Source organism: Polistes fuscatus, unplaced genomic scaffold, assembly GCF_010416935.1.
Source record: "Polistes fuscatus isolate 324 unplaced genomic scaffold, CU_Pfus_HIC Scaffold7, whole genome shotgun sequence".
Classification (NCBI taxonomy): domain Eukaryota; kingdom Metazoa; phylum Arthropoda; class Insecta; order Hymenoptera; family Vespidae; genus Polistes; species Polistes fuscatus.
In genome coordinates this window covers 5263273-5286163 of record NW_025113151.1, presented here as the reverse complement: position 1 = coordinate 5286163, position 22891 = coordinate 5263273, and the positions used below count along the sequence as shown (strand labels likewise).

Sequence of the window (22891 nt, the reverse complement as noted above, 5' to 3'; positions counted from 1 at the left end):
TGTTTCTTCTCTTGTCCGATGGTGTATGGCTTAACCTGTGTGCCGATTGTCAGTCAGTCTTGGACCCGGATAGCGCGAGGAACCTGGAACGGGAACGTGTTGGGCCCCGTTCACGAGTTAAAGAAAGAATCAAAGAGAAAGAGAGAGAAAAAGGTGGAAAGAGGTGTCGCTCGCTATTAGCTCAGCGGTCGTGTCTGGCACGTGCGCGTATCGTAGCCTCGTGACTCGAGGAAGAAGAAGAAGAAGAAGAAGAAGAAGAAGGGTGCTTCGAAGGAAGCACCAAAGAAGAAGAAGAAGAGGAGGAGGAAAAGGAGGAGGAAGAGGAGGAGGAGGAGGAGGAGGAGGAGGAGGAGCTGCTGCTAGAGGAAAAGGTGAAAGAGGGCAAAGCGGAAGGTGGCAGTACGCTGCGAACCGTCAACCGGTCTACGTGTGCGGAACAAACGAGATAGAAAGAGAAAAAATACAGAAATATTGAAAAATAGAGAAAGAAAGATATAGAAACACTAAACATTTCAGATTACCCACGTGACAACCAAAGATTTTAACGACCTTTACCCTCTCGATCGAGATTTGTCTTTTTACATTATAAATCTATCCTAAACGTTTAAGAAATATTCCTAATTTGGGGGAGAAGGAAGAAAAATACTTTGTCATCGTGTATATTTTGATTTTCTGCGAGAGCTGATACGTGTCTTGAACAGTTTCTCAACGTGCTAGATAGGTGACGATTATTATGATTTAGATGTGATCGTGATTCTTCGATAGAGCGACATTATTCACCACGTGACGTCAAAGGATTCGAAGATGAAGACTGAATTGCAGGTTGGTTTACGTTCAAATTGTTTACGCCTCATATAGATTTAATATTTAAACCATTGAAAATATGTGGATGAACAATTATTGGTTTTTAAAATCACTGACATATTAAAAAGAAAAAACTTTAATTTTCCTGACCGAAATACTGGTTGGAAGTGCAATTTTTGGAATGTTTATTCAACAAGCAGGAATACGAATGCGACGTAAGACGAGTGGCGAAATACCCAAGCAAGCCGGAGGTCCGATCCTCTTTTAACGCTCTTTGATCATCTCGAGATTCTGCTTTCACGGCTCGTGCTTTGCTTTCTCTCTTTCTCTTTCATTAATTCTAACCTTTTTTTTATGTTACTTTCTTTCTTTTCTTTTCTTTCTTTCTTCCTTCCTTCCTTCCTTCCTTCTCTTTCTTTCTTTGCTACGCTCAATGGCATCTCCCTGTCCGGTTCCTTTGCGCGTGCGGCCTTTAACTTTTAAGTACGATTTAACGAATGCCTTTGAACCTGACTTTTACGAAACTTTGGGGCCGCCCAAAAACAACCAAAGGGTTAGCCGACTTCTTTAAGGAAGGCAACCCCACTGGGATAACCTGTGTACCTTTGTACCTTTCCAATCTCCTCGATTTACGTTTCTTTTACTTCAAAGGACATCCCCTTCTTTATCCTTCTATTTTTTTGGACAAGTTTGCATACAAATATTTTCCAGTTGGAAAATAAAAAAAGAAAACAAATATAAATAATAGAAAAATATTGTTCGTAACACTTTTATCATTTTAAAATAAAAATTAATTCAAAAACTTGCGTATAAACGTTAAGGAAGATAACGATGATGGAGGGATCGAAATTTGGTAAGGATTTAATATAATTTAAATCCAGTAGAAATAAAAAATGATAATAAAAAAAATGTAGATTAAAATGACGATGATGATTATATATAAATTTTAAGAAAAATTTAGTTATACATTAAAAAAAGTTCGGAAAAATTGTACACAAATGTGATTAAAGATGATGATTATGATGATAATGATGATGAGGTCAAAGTTTAGTAAATTAGTTCAGATGGGATTGAAGAAGATGAGGAAGAAGAAGAAGAAGAAAAAGAAGAAAGAAGAAGAAGAAGAAGAAGAAGAAGAAGAAGAAGAAGAAGAAGAAGAAGAAGAAGTAGCTGGTAAATAAGGAGGGCGGATTATCGCGCGAGAGTAAGGAACGAGTTGGAAGGGAAGGAAGGGGAGGATGATGAGGACAGCATAGATGCGGAAGTGGACGAGAGAGGTTCGCTAACGATAACGACTTCAGGAGAACGACAGCCAACGAGAGACTAATGTCTTCCTGCTAGAACTAGAATCTGATCTGGACTTCTAATCATTCCTAATTTTCCAACAAAATGTTAGTCATACGAAAAAACTTCTGTGAATAAACAAATACAATAAATATTTCAGATCTTTAACGTCGATGAGAGAAAACAACAAATTTATTCTTTATCAAGATGTAGGCCAAGAACAAGTTGCATTTAACAATTGAGAAATCGAAATAATTATGATATATCATAAACGAGGACATTGTAAAACGAAGATACCATATTAGGAATAAATAGAGATTCTAGGAAACACAATCAGGATCAAGCTGACTAATTATGAAATAGAAAAAAAAATGTTAACCAATTGATATTTCAAGAAGTTTCGCAAATCATGCTTTAATAAAAAATACAAAAATATATATCAAAAAATGATGACCCTCTCTTAAAATGTAATAACAAAAAAAAAGAACATATTGTAACAACAATATTATATTATACCAAAAGAAAAACAAGTATATAATTAACAAAATATCCTTCATCTCCCATTCGAAAAAGAAAAAGAAACCATCCGCACCAACGAGGAGTACCCCTTTACCGAATAGTAAAAATATGAATGCAGAAAAATCAACCGCCGAGAAAAGAGATTAGAAATAAAAAAAGATAAGGATCTGTTTATGACGTATAGTTGATATCGTCAAGTGGGATAAAGACAAGGATGATGTCCCTAACATAGAGACTAGGATAAGGATTACAAGGAAGAGATGAACGAAGAGGAAAAGGGGGAGAAATAGAGAAGGAAGAGAAGGAAGAGAAGGAGAAGAAGGAGGAGAATGAGGAGGAGGAGGAGGAGGACGACGACGTTTCTGCCGTGGAGCGGTGAGCAATTAGCGACACAGCGCGGCAAGATCAGAGGCCGAGGGCGGGGTGGGGAGCGGCGGCCTAATTACACACGGTACCGACCGACTTCAAAGGAGCCGACAGTTCCTCTTCTCCGAGCCATCCCCTCCGAATGGCCAGCCCGAGAACAACGCTCCTCTTCCTCGTATACTCCGGCTGGTCGACGTCGACGATGCTGACCTGACTAGCCTTCGATGCTCCCTCTCTTCTTTTTCACCCTCTCTCCTTCCCTTCCACCCTCCATCCCTTCCACCCTCCATCCCTTCCACCCACCATCCCTTCTACCCGCTATCACTCTCTCCTCTCTCTCTCTCTCTCTCTCGCTAGCTTATCTATCTATCTTTCACTTTTATTTTTCTCTATAATCAATTTCCGATCGAATCTTTTTTTTGCGCACGAAATATTTGTCCTTCCAATTTCAATATTAGAATTTATTTTAAATCAATTTTATAATGAAATATTTTTTATTTATTTCTATTTTTATACGGTGGCATTAAAGAGAAGAGAAAAGTTAGGAAAAATATTGAATAATTTATTATAAGAATATCTAATTATATCCTTAAATAACTTATTTTACTATATAGTATAATGTGTAATATAAAAATTTAAAAAATAGTTAATCTTTTACTAATGGTTTGAACGTTGGAAATGTATTAGATTGAAACGAGAGAAAAAGAGAGAGAGAGAGAAAGAGAAAGAGAAAGAGGAGTTCTTAACTAATTACACTTAACTAGATTAAATGGGGACCAAAGGATCTTACAAAGATGACACACACTCACACACACAGACAGACATACAGATACATACACATATAGCAGGAAAAAGAAAGAGAAAGAAAGATATGGGATTCCTTAAGGAAGTGATGGTGAGAGTAAGTCTGACACGTGCGGAGGCACGCGTCCGTTTCTTCCGCGTCTTCCACGAACGATTCGGCGCCTCGAAGAATCATCAGACTAGACTTTGAAATCACACTCGGCAGATATCCACGTCTGCTGGATTCTTGGATGGATTTCGATAGGATCATTCTCTCCTACGACGCGATCGTCCACCGATCTTTCAGAACTTGTAACACGAGAGAAATGGATCCGGAGAAAGGAGTAGTAGTAGTAGGTAGGTACTAGTAGTAGTAGTAGTAGAGTAGTAGTAGTAGGTAGTTCTCTCTCCCTCTCTCCTTCTCTCTCTCTCTCTCTCTCTCTGTTTCTGCTCGTGGCCGCAAGTCATCAGTCAAGTCTTTGAGGCCGGCTTCAAGCTCGGCCCCGCAGAAAAAGACCTTTTGCCGATCTGCCTTGGCGGTAAGATCAAACGTTTCACGGTCCACCGTACGCTGAACCGACTCTACTCACGTGGGACGTTCCTCTCTGCTGATGCTGATGCTGCTTCTGCTTCTGCTGTTGCTGTTTCTCTTGCAGTTGCTCTTACTGCTCCAGGCCAATATATATACACAAACACACACCCAACACACACGCACGCACATGTAGACACATATATAAACACAGTATGTATATATATGCATGTGTGTGTTTGTATATACACCTAAATATATACATTTCTATGTGCATATATGTACATATACATGATATTTACCTATGTATGAACATATATTCGATTTATACCTATGCGTATATGTTTAGTATGTACATATACGTGTAACTATGTAAATATGCGTGTAAATGTGTTTATATTAATGCACATAAACTGTATATATGATAGAAAGAGAGATGGTCCTCAAAGGATGAAAGTAACCATTTTCGTGGAAGAATAAGAAAGAGAAAAAGGGAGGAAAGAGATAAGTAAAATTCTACTATAATGTTGGATATGAGTAATCACAATCGTCTCCCATAAAACGTTTAAATAGAACGTTACTATATCTAGAGATTAGGTTGAGTAATTATTACCGAGAAGAGAAAGGGAGAGAAAGATTCTCGTGGTTCAACAAGGAAGTAAACGTGACTTTAGAAATTATATTAATTATGATAATAAAAGATCCAATTGTTATTTTACTTCGACATAATCTTCCTTTATACTTGGTGATCAATTAAGAAATATTTAATCAACTTTCGCTAATCATTTTTACTCGATCAATTTCTACGAACGCACTTTACTTCCTAGTTAATCAAACGATGTATATATGTATATAACATAAGATACAAATCCTTTATAATTCCTCAAATAAAGTTCTTAGAATCAATTAGATCTATGAAATAGATCGTTATCAATTTTCTGAAATTTTACGAAAACACTCATAAGTTACACCCAACTCCACCCGAACCCTCCTCTCCTGATGAAATTCGATTTAAAAAAGAAAAAAAGATCAGAAAACAAGAAGAAGGTAATGAAAAATATAAAAGATCTCTCTCTTATCCCAAACTCGATTGATCGTTCCCCATTAAGAAGATTTTTAATTAGAAATCCTCGTGTGTTATACGATCCACGACTAAGATCGAACGATCTTCCCCTTTTTCTTTTCATTTACTTTTATTTCTCTGGTTTTTAAAAGACGCGTGGGCAGTAAGAGAAAGAGAGAAAGAGAGAGAGAAAAAGAAAGAAAGATATCTCATTAGATCTCGTTTAATATGAACTCGGAAAGAAAGAAAAGGATCGATTGAGATAGAGAAAGAGAAAAAGAGAGAGAGAGAGAGAGAGAGAGAGAGAGAGAAAGAGACAGACAGAAAGAAAAAAAGAAGAAAGTAAAGATCCAGATTTGATCGAGAAGAAAAGGAAGGGCGGGAGGGTGGAGAGGCGATTGTGGAGAATAAACGAAGAGGAAAAGGTAAGGGGGTAGAAGAGGGAAAAGGGGGAAGGGGGTGATGAGAAGAAGGGCGGGAAGTAGGGGGGAGGATTGAGGTAGGAGTTATACTCGTCATGGAGAGAGAGCACGAATCGCATTATCGATTTGTACGGTGCCGGTGCCGATTTGCGCGGAGGGAACCTTTGAAGTAAGCCGAAGTTCGCGCGAGGGGCTTCCGGAAAGAGTACACCAAGAACACCAGAGAACCCCGCGTGCCAGTCGAGTACGCGTGAAGAATCTCTCCTTCTGCAAAATAAGTGAGAGAGAAAGAGAGATAGCAAAGGACAGAAAGAAGAACGGGGATCTTCGAAATAAGCCCCCGTAAAATGATTGCCTACTCGCCTGCTACTGCACTCTTATGGACAATTTCGCCTAACTCATTGAACTTTATATCAAGATTATTAACACTTCCTCTCGTTGGTTTCGTATTTTTTTCTTTTTTTCGAAAGGATTGGAAATAATTTCCGAATTTTTAAATAATGCTTGTTGAATAACGCGCGCGAAATTCATTAGCATCGTTTCGTTGATTACTTCAGAACGTTTGGAATTTGTTTGTGAAGTATTATAGAACGAACGATGTTTAATGTAATTTTTATAAAGATGATTTAGATTAATATAATAAATCGAATTTATAATAAGAGAGATCCACGTGTGTGAGCTATTTAAAATTAACAAATTAACGTTAGAAATATTAAAAACAATAATATACAAACTATTTCAATAGGCTACAGTCACTATGTATTAAAATAAAAGATTTTCGAGATTATCTTATATTACGTTAAGTCTTTAATTTTCATATAAAAAAAAGAAGAAGAAAGAAAAAAGTAAGAATAAAAAATACAAACGTGGCTAATCGTTGTGGCAGTTCCACGAATAAGAAGCACGATTTTCCAAGTTCTCTTTTTCCCTACACCTTTTTGCCAACTTCTCCGACGAGGATAAGAGAAAAGGAGTTAAACTCCTTCCTCGATAAAATATAAAAGAAAGAAAGAGAGAAAGAGAGGGAAACGGGGAAAGAGGAAGGAAGAGAGAGAGAGAGAGAGAGAAAGAGTTAGCAAGAAGACGATGTAGGCGGCACATCAAAGGCGCACCTCGGGCGTGAACGAGCGAGCGGGCACGCGGCTCAAGTAGAGAGCGGAAGACACCGCCACCAATCCTACCACCATCCAATATATTTACTCCGATGGACCACCGCTACCATCACCATCTCCTCTCAACCATTCCTACCATACACGCGGAGGCGCACTAACATACAAGCAAGCATACACGCATAAACGCAACCCAATCATTCTCAATTCACTCTATCTTTCTTCCTAGCTTTAGAGAATTCTTAAAAAACAAAAATTATGATGAAAAATATGCAACAATATCGCGATCTTATTTATTATTAATAACAATTGTGTCTTAGAAAATTTTTATCTTCTTTTTTTTATATTATAATAAAAAGAAATAATAGGACATGACGGTTAATAGAATTTTTATCTGTTTTTATTATTCTTCATCTATTTGTAAGAACGACAATGAGAGAAAACAAATGTTATCTTTATTCCCGATTTTGCATTAAACAAATAAGGAACAAGGATGGTAATTAATTGGATATTAATAAATAGTATATAGTCTTTTTTATTTTTTATTTTACGAGTCAGACAATAAATCACTTCTCTACGAACATCTAACACTTATTACCAAAAAGGTTGCGACTAATAAATACTAAACAACATATTAAATAGCCACTCAAATAAAGAAATAAATTTCTAAATATTAAAATCAAATACATATGTCATAATAAAGATTATACCATCCCTGGACCAGGTGTGATTAATATTTGACAATTATGAGCATATATTAAAAAGAAGAAAAAAAAAAGAAAATAAATTATGAGAAGAAGTAAGGAATAATAAGGCTAGGATAATATATGAAATAATAAAATATATATATTTTTTATATATATAGTATATATTTGATAATATATAATATAATTTTATATAATATATATATATCAATCAATATACATCATATGAAATATATATATATTTTCAAATGAAAGGAGACAGAAAGATCGATAAATTAGTCGAAGAGGAGATATCTCCTTTGCTTTTCCTTGCTTACCTCGGTGATGCGAACTGCGATGCTTGCCTCGAATCAGAAGGAGAGGAAGGAGAGAAAGAAAGAGTGAGAGTGAATAAGCGCGAAGAGAAGGGAAACGGAGAGGGGGTAAGAGGGAACTGAGGTAGGGCAAGGCAGTCATATTTCAGCCCTTGTTAGGCCGAGGGGCCCTCACCGCGACGGAATGGGGAGAAAATCTCTTTGACTCGCCGCTCCGCGCCTTAATCCACCAACGTATACCCTATCTTGCCACCTGCTCTCTCTTTCTATCTCTTTCTTTCTTCCTTTATTTCATTCTACTTATTCCTTCCTCTTCCTTCTTCTTCTTCTTCTTCTTCTTCATCTTCTTCGTCCTCGTCTTCGTCTTCGTCTTCGTTTCTCCTTCCTTCTCTCTGTTTTGCGAAAGTCCTTCGTCATCATAAATTACGTCAAATATTACGTGGCTTTTCTACTCACTGTTTTTGACAGTTAACGCAAGTAACCAACCGTCTACCCCTGTTTCAATCCTTATTCATATACTTTATCTAATAGGTTACGTTATTAAAGAAAATCGAGCAAAATTGTCTTGATTGGATCACAACCGGGATTTGTTTTCTTTTTATTTCTTTTTTTTTTCCATAGATTAATGATTTAATAAATCTTGAATAATTTTGAAATAATAGGAAGTTTTTGGTAAATATATTTACTCGAAATATTGATGACATTTTTCATCTTTCAAATATCAAAAGTTATTTCTGTAGATTTAATGGCATCTTCAATTGTATCCTGGACTTATGCCAAATGTTAGCACTTTTAGTTCAGAAAGGTCATCTTTATTAGGATCTAGGGAGAATTTGTTTAGTATGATCTAGTTAGCTTATATTACTATTGGATTTTGACAAAGTTTCGTTTCTTTAATTGAAACATATTTTAAATTACTTTTGATATTTAACGAAATCTTCAGATTTCACGTCGAAAAATGCTAGCGCATTTCGTCGATACAGACAATTGACGGTGGTCTAGCGTAACTCAGCTTTTATCGATTGTATTTTTTGAAAAACCTTCCGGTAGCCAAACGATTAAAAAACTATAAGCTTGTTCCATTATTTAAAAAAAGCTATTGGAAAAGTAGAAGAAATTCATGATCGTTGGAAATTAGTTTATTCCATTGCAAATTCTTAGTTTAATCAAAAATTAAACTATGAAATATATACCTGAATAAAAAAAAGCAACGAACTTCAAAGAATATGAGAATATTGCTTTTCAATTATTTTCCAATAATCTGTAATACACCAAAATGATTTGTGTAAAATTCGAAATCATTATAAAATCATGATCATTGCGAAGACTTACGAAGATTGGTGAGCGTTAGTTTCGCGCTTCATCAAGTCGTTCTAGGCTCGTTAAGTTGAACTCGAATGGCTCACACCAATGCAACGTAGAAACTCAACTTTCTCTCTTGGATGAAACCCTCTGTAAGTAACAGAGCAAGAAAGTAAGAAATCAAGAAAAAAAAGCAAAAAATAAAGAAAGAAAGAAAGAAAGAGATGAAACGAGTTGGTCCTTGTGTACGCGGTTATGGTAATGCGAGGTTGGTGCGTGTTAGCAACGGCGAATACGAGCTGCGTGAGCGGTTCTCGTAATGGTAACGAGACGCTCATCTCTCACCACCATCATCATCAACATCCGGACGACGAAACGCGATGTGAACGACGATCAACGACTTACGGGCAACGAATTTCAAAGGTACCGACATTGCAACCATACTCAACCATCACACTATTTTCTAAATCTTTTTTTGACATCCCAAGTCAAACATTTATCCCTATTTTTACATTTTTCTTACTCTTGCAAATCTCATTTTAAGATGAGTTGGTTCAAATATGCCTCGACTTAAAGATGATCGTGTTCATTAAGATGAACTCATACGTATACCATTTTAAAATGAGTTCTTATAAACTTTACCGTGTACATTAAGATGAGTATGTTTCAATGAACTCATACCTGCCTTCTTTAAAAAATGAATAGAATTTATTTGAACTTGTATAAAAATATTTTGAACCAATACATGTCCAATTAAAAATATATGTTTTTTTGTTTGGAGTTAATGCTTAGTATATTGAAGATTAAAAAAGTAAAAGTAGGAATATCGTTATCGAAGAATACTTGACTCGTTCATTCTCGTTATCGCGTACCTGTTCGAACGAGTTCCTTGCACGAGATCATAGTTTTACAAGTTAAACGTCATCGTTTGAAGTTTCACGAGAGTAACCAGAATTATGTTTCTACATCGTAGATAATGGTACGCAATATACATCATGTTTTTACATACACTAACTTATTTACTTGTATTTTTCCTTGTCCTTTTTTTACTTTTTTCTTTTTATTTTTAGTTAACGAATAGCTGTTAAGTTGAATGGCTTGCTGGTAAAATGAAAAAAAATCTTTTTTACGATGAGGGTTCCTTAGGTTAGACTTGTTCGTTCGTTCAGTTCGTTCAGTTCGTTCTTCGGCTACCTTAAACGTTTGGAACGGCTACTAGAATCCGGGTTGAACGTAGCTTAACATAGAAGGTAAAGGCCATCTCTTTGTCGGCCTTTGTCACGGGGATTATAAGCCGGGTGGCAAATTATGACGGACACCTTCACGCTTTAATACGCCAAAAGAGGGATGGAAATGAGAAACAGAGAAAAAGATACCCAAGAGAGAAAGAGAGAGAGAAAGAGAGAGAGAGGAAGAGGTAAAGAAAGTTAGAGATAGAAAGTTCAAAGTTGTTGAACATTTTCTAATAAAACTATTATAACCGACACAAATCTTTGCAATATTTTTTATCGACAATATTTAAATATAAATGAGAGAATTATACGATTTGCGAAAGAAATAAAAGAAAAATTTACAATTGATTAAATAAGAAAAAATATTATAATACAAAAAATATTTTACCGGTACGTGTGTTGATCGTTAAAAAAGAAATAAAATAAATCTAATAAAATTAATCGACTATTCGTTAATTGTAGAACAGGTAAAAAGAAAAAAAAAGAAAAAGTAAAATTTTATAGAAAAGAGTCAAAAAAAGGAATAATAATTTCGCATACGTGCATAGATATTATACTTAATTAGTTGAAACATTATTTTTTACAAACGGCAAGGACTTGCAATTAAAATTTTGAACGACGACACGATAAAATCGATACGAATAAAGGTGAGGTAAAAGATGCGTATTAAAAAAAGAAAAAAAAAAAGAAAGTAAAAAAAAATCTTAGACGATTCCTAGTTCCACGTTCTTTTTTCTCAAGAATCTTAATGTCAAAAGAGGAACGGGATCATGATTTACGATATAATAAAGTGGTTACGCAAAGCATGAAAGAAGAAGAAGAAAAAGCAGAAGACACGGTCAAGTCGTCAATATTATTTACGACCTCTCGAAAGTTCAAATTTGACCTGCATTATCGCAAATTCCTTTTTAACTTGCCGAATTCGTTCCGGTTCAAAATCGATGATCCTATTCACAATAGATTCGTTCCTTCCTTTCAGATTATACATATTTCTTTTTTTTTTGCTCCCAAAATCACTTTGTTTTACGACAAATCGTGACATTTTTCTTTTAAACGCGAGCTAACCTTGAATTTTTTAAGAAAAGAAGGAAAAAAGTAACGTCCCGTTCAAAGCGTCAGAAGTTGCGCGAAATCAGCGAGAGTAAAGATCTTATCTTGAACTCTTCTCGTTTTATAGTCTCCAGAAATCTTCGAGAATGATCTTTAAAAGATCTTAAAAAGAAAAAAAAAATGTCTTTTAAAAGCTTACTGATTAAATCTTCCCAAATTTTAACGATCGGCATAAATCACATGACATTAAAAATGTGTAACCAACCCCAGCGTGTAATTTCGGTTATTTCTAATAATACTCCTCCGGTTATATCCTTTTATCATTTATTTTACATTTATTATTATTAATAAACTTAATAAACGCAATAAAGAATTTTTTTTTTAATAGCTTGTCCTTGGCAATACGAAAAAAAAGATAAAAACAGGTCAAAAATTAAAGATATGCAAAACAAATATAATAAATACACGATAGATGCAATACGAAAAAGAAACGAACGGCAAAATAAAAACTCGATCGATGCATAAAACATGACGTCGAGAATCATCCGATCTCGTAAGTTATCCTTGGAAAACAAAAAAAAAACAGAAAAAAAAACGAAAAAAAAATCGAAAAAAAGAAAACACATAAAAAATTAATTAATATACGATACCAAATATGTTAAAATAAAATACGTATGATGTAAGAAATTACAAGTAAATCAAATTCAATCGATAAGTATAAAACACAAATGCTCGACATGTGACAATGAGAATCAATGCTCGACGAACGACGAAATCGTGCGCGCATAAATAAAATATCTAAATTATAAAACGATCAAATATCCAGCGCCTATTCAAATTAGAATTACGTCACGCCAATGGAACAACTTTTTTTTCTCTCTTTTCTGCCTTCGGCCATGTTAGCGGCAACCTTTAATCTGGAAGCGAGCTTCTGTTTTCGAGATATGTTTGCGCTACCGGCTACCGTTCTGGAACCTGGAACTCGATCCTTAGTGGTTGCTTTCGTGAAAGGAAAAGAAGTGGAGGGGTGGGGTGGGGTGGGGAGAAAAAAAAAGGTAAGACACGTATATAGAGGAAGAGAGTGACAGGTGGCAGAGGGGTGAGGGGGAAAGGGAAGGTATGGCCAAGGAGGTGGAGAAAGAGGAAACGATATGGAAAGAGAGTGGCGCCAAGAATCTACGTTTTGCTCCTCCCTTCCATCATCCTTTCTAACTCTGCTCCCACTCCTCCACCCCCTACCCCTTGTTCTTGTTCTTGTTGATGTTGTTTTTCTTCTTCTTCTTTACCTTTCTATTAATTTTTATACTTATCGATGACCGGTCTACTCTTAAATCAAAATTTTTCTATTAATTTGTAATTTGCAAAAATAAACGTGGCTCGAAAATTCTCAGAATTTTGTCATATTTTGTATCATACAGAGATTAATATTTATTATCATTGTTATTATTTTGACTTAATATTGTATTTTATTTTTATTTTTTAAACGTTTATTAATATTTATTAGTATTATTTGCAATATTGAGTGTTTAGTGCGACACGAATTGTTGTCTATAGGTTCTGTGAGATTTTATATCCATAGTATGGATCCATTAATTTACTTTAAAATTTTGTAATTTGTTACGAAAATATTGCGATCGTAATATTTGAAAATAAACAATTTATATCACGTTGATAATAACTGCATCTATCGACAACTTCTATTGTGAAAAAAGTAACATTGGTTCTTCAAAGAGAATTTCGTAGAAAGAATATAATTAGAATTAAACATAATTGAAAATAAATCATCATCTATCATAAACAATGGTTGGTCCGTTAATTGGAATAAATAAAAAGTAAAAATGAAATATACAATTTTGTTTCCAGATATCAGTGTTCCTAGCGGTATTGATTTTAACGATAGTCGCCGAAGACAGACCAACAAACACGGTATCGGTGTCATCGAGTTCGCCGGGACTACAAAGCAACACGCTACAGAAGCTGATCAAGATATTGGAGAAATATGGTCTGGAGGAGCAGAGAGGATTGAAGAGGGTCTACCTGAGCAACAGGTCGATCACTTGCAACGATGGCTCACAGGCGGGCTTTTACCTACGTAAATCCCACGGTTCCAAGAGGTGGATCATTTTCTTGGAAGGTGGCTGGTATTGTTATGATCATAAGAGCTGTAGGAATAGGTGGCTAAAATTAAGACATCTTATGACATCAACACAATGGCCCGAAACTCGTGACAGTAAGTCCACATTAATTATCGATCATTAATAATTGCATTGGATCAGAAACGAACAATAACTGACTAAATTTATGAATTTTGATTGAATTTAACAAATATGTAGTTTTAATTTAGTCGTTATTTTATGTGTGTCATCCAATTATTTCAGTTGGTGGATTGTTATCAGGAAATCCGGAAGAGAATCCATTCTGGTGGAACGCGAATCACGTGTAGGTATTGTCCATCGCGATAACCTTGCGTACCTATCTAAAGAAAACATTTTATCAATCTGACCTAACATGTTGTCTTCCGTTTCTTTTCTATAGATTTGTACCATATTGTACCAGCGACAGCTGGAGTGGTACGAGAAGCTCGCCAAACGATATGTTCTCCTTTATGGGAGCTGAGATCGTCTCGCAGGTTGTCCGAGATTTGCTACCACTTGGCCTTGAGAATGCAAGCTCCTTGCTACTTGCTGGTAGCAGTGCAGGTGGAATTGGTGTCATGTTGAATCTCGATCACGTGCAAAATCTAGTTCATGAAGAATTAGGTTAGTCTATTATTTTATAAATTGTGTTAATCCGTTTTTTTTATTTATTAATTTTCTTTTATTTTTAAATTGATTCAATAATTTCATTTTGTAGGATTAAAAAACGTAGCTATACGTGGTGTCTCAGATTCAGGCTGGTTTCTTGACAGAGCACCGTACTCTCCGAATGGTTTATCACCTGTCGATGCAGTTCACAAGGGAATGGAACTTTGGAAAGCACGTATACCACACAATTGCGTTGTTAAGCATCCTGACGAGCCTTGGAGATGTTACTTCGGTTATCGGCTCTATCCGACTTTGACTGGTGAGTAATACAAATTGATTAGCTTCGAAGGGAAACGATACTTCTAAAGCAAACAAGTAAAAATTGCTAATCAATGTCGGATAAAAACATATCATTAAAAATCGATAAAATGATTTTAAAAAGTTTATCTTTACGAATACGCAGCTCCGTTGTTCGTTTTTCAATGGATATTCGACGAGGCCCAGATGTCTGTGGACAACGTTGGTGCACCTGTAACAAAACAACAATGGGATTACATTCATAAAATGGGCGATAGTTTGAGGCAAACTTTCGAAAATGTCAGTGCGGTCTTTGCACCGAGCTGCATCAGCCACAGCGTTTTAACTAAAAGGGATTGGCAATTGGTTAAAATTGATGAGGTGTCTTTGGCACAAGCGTTGCATTGTTGGGAACTAATGCCACTTGGAAATCATCATAATGAGTAAGTTCATAGTAGAATGTGAACGATGTAATGTGACTAATTTTAAATATCATATTTTCTCAATGATATGAACGTTGCGCCTGGAAATTGATGATACTTTATACTCCACTGTCGATAATAGCAGATTTTAAGTACCTTTGATAGGCAACCCTTTATACACAAGTGCTCACAGAATTCACACACACAAAATTATTTTTAGATAATTTAAATTAGTCATATATTAAATAGTTTAATTTTATTTATAGTTTTATATATATGTATATTTTTTTTTAATGTGTTTTTTCATGTGAAATTTATTCTAATTACATAAAAATAATAAATTACCGTTTTATATTGAAATTTACATTCGCAGCACTTTGTCCGAAATCGAGACGAATCAGCCGTGTACGAAATCGTTGAGAAAACTTCTCCGTTCTGGTCAGACGAAGAATAACGGGACGTTGATTCAACTGAAAAGAGCTGAAAAAAATAATCTACCAACAGAGACGAGGAAGAAGAATTATTCGAACTTCACTAGTGAAAAAATGGAGGAGAAAGCGAATAATACGACTTCCGGTCCAGAAAGGGAAAATAAAAAGAGGAGAAGAAGAAAGCATAAGGGTAGAAGAAGGGATAAGAACAAGGATGGAAGGACAAAAAAGGAAAAACACGAAAGAAGAAAAGCTTCGGGTAAAGAGTCCACGTTTTGTTTAAAAATATAAATGTTTTTTTCTTTTGCAAGTGTCAATACTTTGTAAAAGAGAGAGAGAGAGAAAGGGAGATTTTTTTACACTTTTCTATGTTTTATAATATATATATATTATATATATATTATATATATATCGTTTATATATTTGTTTCTTTCTTTTTTTCTGTTTTATTAATTCTATGAAAATCGTATTATTCGTATATTTATGAAAAAAAAAAAAGAAAACAATTGTTATGATCTTATATAGAGAATATGTATTTTGTAGATAATATACTGTGTGTGTTCTTAATAAATCGCAGAAAGAAATCATCTATATCACATTTGTTTTTGAGGGTTTTCCCGTTTTGATTCCAGATATCAATATTGCGTAACCCTACGTTATTCAAATGCATATCTCGATTCTTCATCTCATCAAAAAAATTAAAAAAAAAATTAAAAAACTCCATTTAAAAAACCTTAATAAAAAGGAATGAAATAAAATCTTATATATATACAGATATATATATAAAAAAGAAATAAAAAGAAATGATACACTTTCCGATTGGCATTGTATTCTTCCTCGTAACAAACCTTAACAATAAACGTTAAAAAGTATAATAATTAAAAAAACAAATTCCGGCCCAATGAAATATAAATTAAATCATCGACGTGCGCAAGAAAGTAGAAAAAGGAAAAAAAAAATAAAAATAAAAATAAAAAAGAAACAAAAAAAATGATTGAAACGTAACGAAACGAATTTCGCAGGACAAAGAAAAGGTGGAAAACAAAGTAACAACAACACCCACGCAGGAATGTTCAATGGTACGAGGCCACAACGTTCAGTGATATCTAACGGAAAACGGAAATGCATCCAGGGCTGTCACTTTCGATTGATAGAGCGTTGCACTTGGCCGCAATGCAATCACAGCTGTCCTAAGCTTCACAATCCGTTCACTGGAGAAGAGATGGACTTTATCGAGCTACTTAAGAGCTTCGGCCTCGACATGATGAGCGTAGCTAATGCTTTAGGTATCGACATACAAACCTTGAACAATATGGGCAACGATGAACTGTTGAATCTTCTTACGCAACAACCCAACTAAGATTATTTCTAAGTAAGCCCCTTTTCACAATTTTTACATACCAAAATTTAGATGTTCGTATACGATTTATTTAGACGATTTAGTTATCAAGATCGTCGTCGTTCAATAGTTATTTTTTTCTTCTTTTTCTTTTTTTGCTGGATAAAAAAGTCTGCTTATTCATCCGCAACGATTGTTTATTAAATTTATTTTATTTTATTATTATTATTATTATTATTGAATATTACAATTGCATTTCTTAAACGAATCTTCGACTAAGAATCTTTCTAAGTAAATCTGAATATCAAAATTTATTATTAATTTTTACTTACCAAAATTTCACGCATGTGTATAAGACCTACCAAAGGATTCATTCTTCAATATCATTCCGTAATATTTTCTTTTTTCTTTTTTTTTTTTAGGCTAAAATTATAATATGGATCCTATAATTATTTATTAAGTTAATTATTTAATATTATGCAGAATAAATTTAATTATAACGAATCGAATTAAATTATAATATAATACGTACGTCGATAATAATTTTTCTCGTATCGACGTTTTTGAACCAAAATACAATTGTATATAAGATTTTAATTTTAGGATTCGCGTTATTCGAGATTTCTGCACAAATTTTTTTCATTTCTATATTTTTCTTTTCCATTTTACTTAAAAATTTTATTACAAATATTGTGTAATTGTTCGTTAAATTAATTAATTTATTAGTATTGCACAGATGAATCGAAATTTCATTTTATAATTGTACCAGAATGAATCGATTACGTTTCATTCACGTTTGGTCGTTCATATAAATCTCTGACCTAGATATCAATCCTTGTAAGAGTACTTGATGTCTCTTCGAAACATTCAGACAAGGACACGGAATACCGGATCACACGCTTTTCGGAATTTCGATGAAATCTTTTCCTGAAGACTTGTAAAAAAAAAAAAGAAAAAAAAAGAAAAACCTTCATAAAAAGTGCTGATACGTCTGTAACCGTAATATAAAGTCGAGTAGTAAACTAGGTCAGATGTGTGTACGTTTTGTAAATGAAAAGTCATTGACTTGCATATTACAACCTTCTGAATATCTTTTTGCAAATTCATTTTTTAAAGCTTTCAATTAAATTCCCTAAAAATATCTTTATTTTTTGAAACGTTGTGCCAGTGATCTCGATTACGTTTGAAAAAAAAATGTACATTTGATTTCGCATAAACGTGCCAGCATTATGATAATGATCATAAGTTTAACTCTTTCGTTATTGCATGCTTTGCACGAATCAACTGTTGCATGGTACGACTCCTATATGGATCGTTCATTCAAACAAGACCTTTACATGAACGACCCATATATGGATCGCTAATAACAATAAGATTAAACTCAACTTTTTAATATACTTTAGATTACATTAATTATACGTTTTAATAATATAGAAAGAAGATATATAATTTAGGTCATTTTCATAATAATTGGATAATGTATATATTTGCATATGTGTAATATGTATCGTAATTTATTGTAGAAAATAAGTCGACCAATTAATTTGAAGATTAATTATCTGTCACAATGATGACAACATATTTCGAGTGTAAGTTCAAAATATCTTTTTGTAAAAAAGAAAATAATTACATAGAGCGTGGGTTGTTTTTAAAACTCGTGTTACTCGAGTTTAACATGAAACAGATAAAAGATTTGCGTTGAAGCAAACGAGTAGAGAAAAATCTTTTTTACGCTCGCAAGATTTGAATAGTAACAATGAACAAAAAAGGAAAAAAAAACAACAGATTAATAGACTGATTAAATTAACTACCTCAAAGAATATCAAATGCGTGTTAATGGACTTTGTCGTGCACCGTTTAGATTAATGTGTATAAAATAATATAAATAACAATTTGTAAAATTATTTAACGAATATTGTAAAATAGTCGTCATCGCGCTAATTATTGTAATTATTTATTTCATTTACACGCGTACATTTTTATTCAAATGTCAATTAAACAATTGACATATTTTCACGTGTTCATTTTGTTTAAAAATGATGTTAAATGTGTATTGTTAAAAAGATGTATAAACAAATTCATTGGCTTTGTATCATATATTTTGTATGTAATCTACAATAAGTCTGAAATTGTAAATAAATTGTATATCTGTTATACAAAATTAATTTAATTTTAATTTTAATTTTCTTTCTATAATTTATTTCGTTCTAATCGATCGTTTCTTCTAAACAAAGATTACAAATAAATTTATTTGTTTAAATTATCGTTTGATTAAAAAATTAAAAATCATTCGTGATTTGGTGGAGAAACTTTTGAGCTTAACGTAAAAAGAAGTTTTTATCGATGAAACTAACTTTTATTTAAATAAAAAAATAAAAGTTTTTTTTATCGAAGCTCAAAACTTTTCAACCGAAGAACGTATATAATTAAATTATATATATTAAAAATTATATATTAAAAATTATATTAAATATGAATATAATACGAAACTTTGTTTTTTAATATAATAATTATAGTTTTTCAAAAAAGAAAAGATATATTTTAAATGAAAAATCCAAATAAGCTTGTAGAAAGGGTTGTATAATACAAGAAGCTCAAAGCAAATGTTACTTAGTAGTGCCATCTAGCAGTCTGTTACATTTTTCACGACTGCATAACGAGTTGCATATTCAAAGGGTTTTCAATGGGACTTGAATAAATGTTTGCCTACCGCCGAGAGCTATATTCTAGGTCTCATTACTACAATTGGCCGCTAGATGGCAGTTTATATTTAAACATTGAAAACACATAAATGTGTGATCTATACATAATTTAGATCTATAGATTTATATATATATATATAATCAAATAATACATTTTTAAAAACAATATTTATATTATAAATATTTGTATATATATTTATATTATGAATATTGTTTTTAATATTAAAAACAATATTAGACGACCAACAAAATTGAACATTTAATATTGCAACTTAAAATGATTAGAAAAAGCACACAAATTAATATCTTCATATTTTTTTTCCTCTTTTTTTGCAATAATAAACAATAAACAGAAGACAAAGAGAGAAAGAGAGAGAAAGAGAGAGACGACAACGACAGGTGTGACAGTAATTCTTCAGAATATATTTACAAGAGCAGTACAAAGAATAACTCGATATTACACGTATATTCATTACATAGACTAACAAGTAATAGGTAAGCAGGTGAACAGTTTAAATATTAATCGAGGCACGTGATAATAAGGCATTTCTACAGAGGATAGATACGATCGTACACATATAAGACAGAGAATTCCGTATCGCTGTTTTTTTTTACCTATTTTCTTTTCTTCCTTCATTCCACCCTTTTCATTAATTTATCTCATTTTCCTATTCATCGATCTTCGACAATTTTGAGATGCCCAAAAAATACATGTAAATATACGCGCGCGTATTTGTTAAAAAGTTTGTATATATATGTTGTACAATTGTTCCAACACAGGTATAAACATATTACATGTATAATATACACACATACACATATACACATATACATACACATATACATATACATGTAATACATTTATACAATATTAATATATTTTTGTGTTTTTGTTTTTAAAACAACGCGAGGGTGGGTGTCTCTAATTGAACGTACTAAGATGCATAATTAATCTCTTAAAAGGTAAGTACGATTATCATTAATAAATAATGATTCATTATCATTAACGAGATATGTCTGTTCCGTGTTGTTCAATTTCACAACGATCGCTATCTTACATGTTTACAATCGCATAAGTTTACATATTAGTGGACGTCACAATGAAAAATCATGTCAGTGTTGTTACACAGTGCAAACATATCGTGTGCCACACTGATATTTAAATTACCAACGTTATAATTGTTATTTCATTATTATTTATTTATTTATTATTTATCGTTAATTATTAATATTATTATTATTATTATTATTATTATTATTATTATTATTATTATTTTATTATTATTTTATTATTATTATTATTATTAATTAATTAATTCTTTTTTTTTATCTTGTTGCCTTTTACATCGTAAAGAGTGTGCATAAGACATGATATATGTAATCGAGGTCCCTCTAAATTGTGTTTTTTGTTTTTTTTCTTTCTTTCTTTCTTTCTTTATTTATTTATTTATTTAATAATTTAATTATTTATTCGAGTTTGTTCGCTATTTACTTCATGTTTGTATATTTGTATGCATTTATGTATGTCTGTATGTTCGTGTGTCCATCATAGAAAAAGGACACAAATATTAATAATAAATAATCTCTTTTTTATCTTTCTTTCTCTTCACGAGAAATAATAAAAAAAGCGTAGTATCAATGTATTCGTGTTGATTCACGTATATTTGTGTGTGTATGTGGCTGTATGTAGAAGAAGATAAAGTTCCCTTAAAATCGATTAATTCATTTATACTTTGATGTATAGACAGCAGGTAGGTTTAGTTTACGTACATACATACGATTCTTTATAATCTTTTTTTTTATTACTGCGTGCATGGTAAAAACGAGTTTAATAATAACGATAATAATAATTAAATAAAAATTTAAAAAAATAAAGGTATTTGCTGCGTTCATAAATTTCAGTGCAATCAAAAGATTGAGATATTTTAAAATAGATGAATAGGTCAGAAAAATAAGAACGTATATTATAATTATAATAATAATATCTTTAAAAGATAAAAAAAGAAAAAGGAGTAGAAGTAAATGTTAGAGAGAAAAATAAGGGAGGGAGATATACGTGATTAGATGAAATTAATAAGAAATGTAAAGAGGGTGCACTTTTGCGATCTCATCGATCATACTGTTATGTGACCTTGTTATAATGCAAACCCCTACGTATTTACTTATAGAAAGAAAATTTATGATAGTTGTTCGAACGATAAAAGAAAGTAATGATTACAAAAATTTCTTTGTACGTTTTATAATGTATAAATGTATTTGTGTGTGTGTGTGTACGTATGAGTTTAAGAGTATTGGTGTAGGTGTATAGAAAAAATGTTCCTGTTCATTATCACATATAAAACACGGCTCGCAAGAAATGTATTATTATAATTTAAGATTTTTCTTTTCTCATTCGATTCGATGCTGATAAATCCTCGCATTCATTCGTTTAACGTTCTTTGTATTCATTTTTTTTCTTCCTTTATATACCCATATATAATAATAATATTACGAAAAAAAAGTAAAAAAAATATTTTTTAAACGAAACGAGAAAGAAAATGAATGAGAATTTCATTTCTTCTTTTTTTTTTCCTTTTTCATTGTAACATCGAAAATTGTTGCGTAGAGATTTGAATGAGTCTGTAGGAGGAAACAAAAATGTAATCTTTGTATCATTTTAACATTCGTTATGTCCATTGTACAATAATAATAATAATAATAATAGATCGATGTTTTATGTAAATAATATATATATATATGCATGTATGTGTATTTATGTATGTATGTATATAATAACAATTAATATGATTATTCATTTTATAATCACTCTTCATATGACCCTTTATGTCCGTCAGTATTTTTAAATGTGCCCTCTATAAATGCAGTCACTGCAGAAAGTGATAAACGTGATTACTTTTCTTATCGTCATACTTCCCGATTTTATTTATATATATTTATTTATTTATTTTTTTTTTGCTTGGTAACAAATAGAATTCTAAGATCTCAATCATTTTTCTTTTTCGTCTTTTAATCGCGTTCGGCATTGGCCCCTTTTTTATTTCAAATGATACAAGAGTTTTTGTGCTGAAAACAAAATAAATTATTAAAATAATGACAAAAAAAGGGGGAAACATCCAAATGCATTTTTTTAAATCGTCGAGAAAAATCACATAATTTATAATCAAATAAAATTATATCCAGGGTGTCCTGTAATTCGTGGGGAACCAGCGAGCAAAGGATTGATTCTACATGGAAAACTAAATCGAAAATGTAGAATAAAATTTCTATGCTTCTTAATATATATGTTTACAAATTATTTTTACTCGAGAAATTTTCAATTTTATTTTTCTGAAAAACAAATAATCCTTATACGAACAAATTGTATTCTACATTATTGTTTTAGTCTTTCATATAGAATCGTGGCATGCTTGCTTTTGTAACCATTAATTACAAGACCCGTATATTAGAAATAAATAAGATTATTCTCGGTTATAAT

The 22891-nt window shown here is 32.5% G+C and overlaps 1 protein-coding gene and 2 long non-coding RNA genes across 4 annotated transcripts; 1 reads left to right on the top strand and 2 right to left on the bottom strand.

The window, feature by feature from the left end:
• The first annotated feature begins 355 nt into the window (after positions 1-355).
• LOC122524132 (palmitoleoyl-protein carboxylesterase NOTUM) lies at positions 356-16892 on the top strand. 2 transcript variants are annotated; one of them, XM_043646232.1, is made up of 8 exons: positions 356-822; positions 13345-13711; positions 13860-13920; positions 14017-14240; positions 14335-14544; positions 14689-14965; positions 15318-15634; positions 16398-16892. In XM_043646232.1, the coding sequence occupies exons 1-8, from the start codon at positions 805-807 to the stop codon at positions 16733-16735; spliced, it is 1812 nt and encodes a 603-aa protein (XP_043502167.1). In that variant the 5' UTR covers positions 356-804; the 3' UTR covers positions 16736-16892. The 2 variants fall into 2 exon arrangements, with proteins under 2 accessions (XP_043502167.1, XP_043502166.1); XM_043646231.1 differs by lacking the exon at positions 356-822 and adding an exon at positions 9169-9622.
• LOC122524134 lies at positions 13788-14271 on the bottom strand. The gene is made up of 2 exons (XR_006305472.1): positions 14025-14271; positions 13788-13957 (listed from the first exon to the last, which is right to left on the bottom strand). It is a non-coding gene; the product is annotated as an uncharacterized LOC122524134 (long non-coding RNA).
• LOC122524133 lies at positions 14302-15440 on the bottom strand. The gene is made up of 2 exons (XR_006305471.1): positions 15290-15440; positions 14302-14754 (listed from the first exon to the last, which is right to left on the bottom strand). It is a non-coding gene; the product is annotated as an uncharacterized LOC122524133 (long non-coding RNA).
• Positions 16893-22891: the final 5999 nt, after the last annotated feature.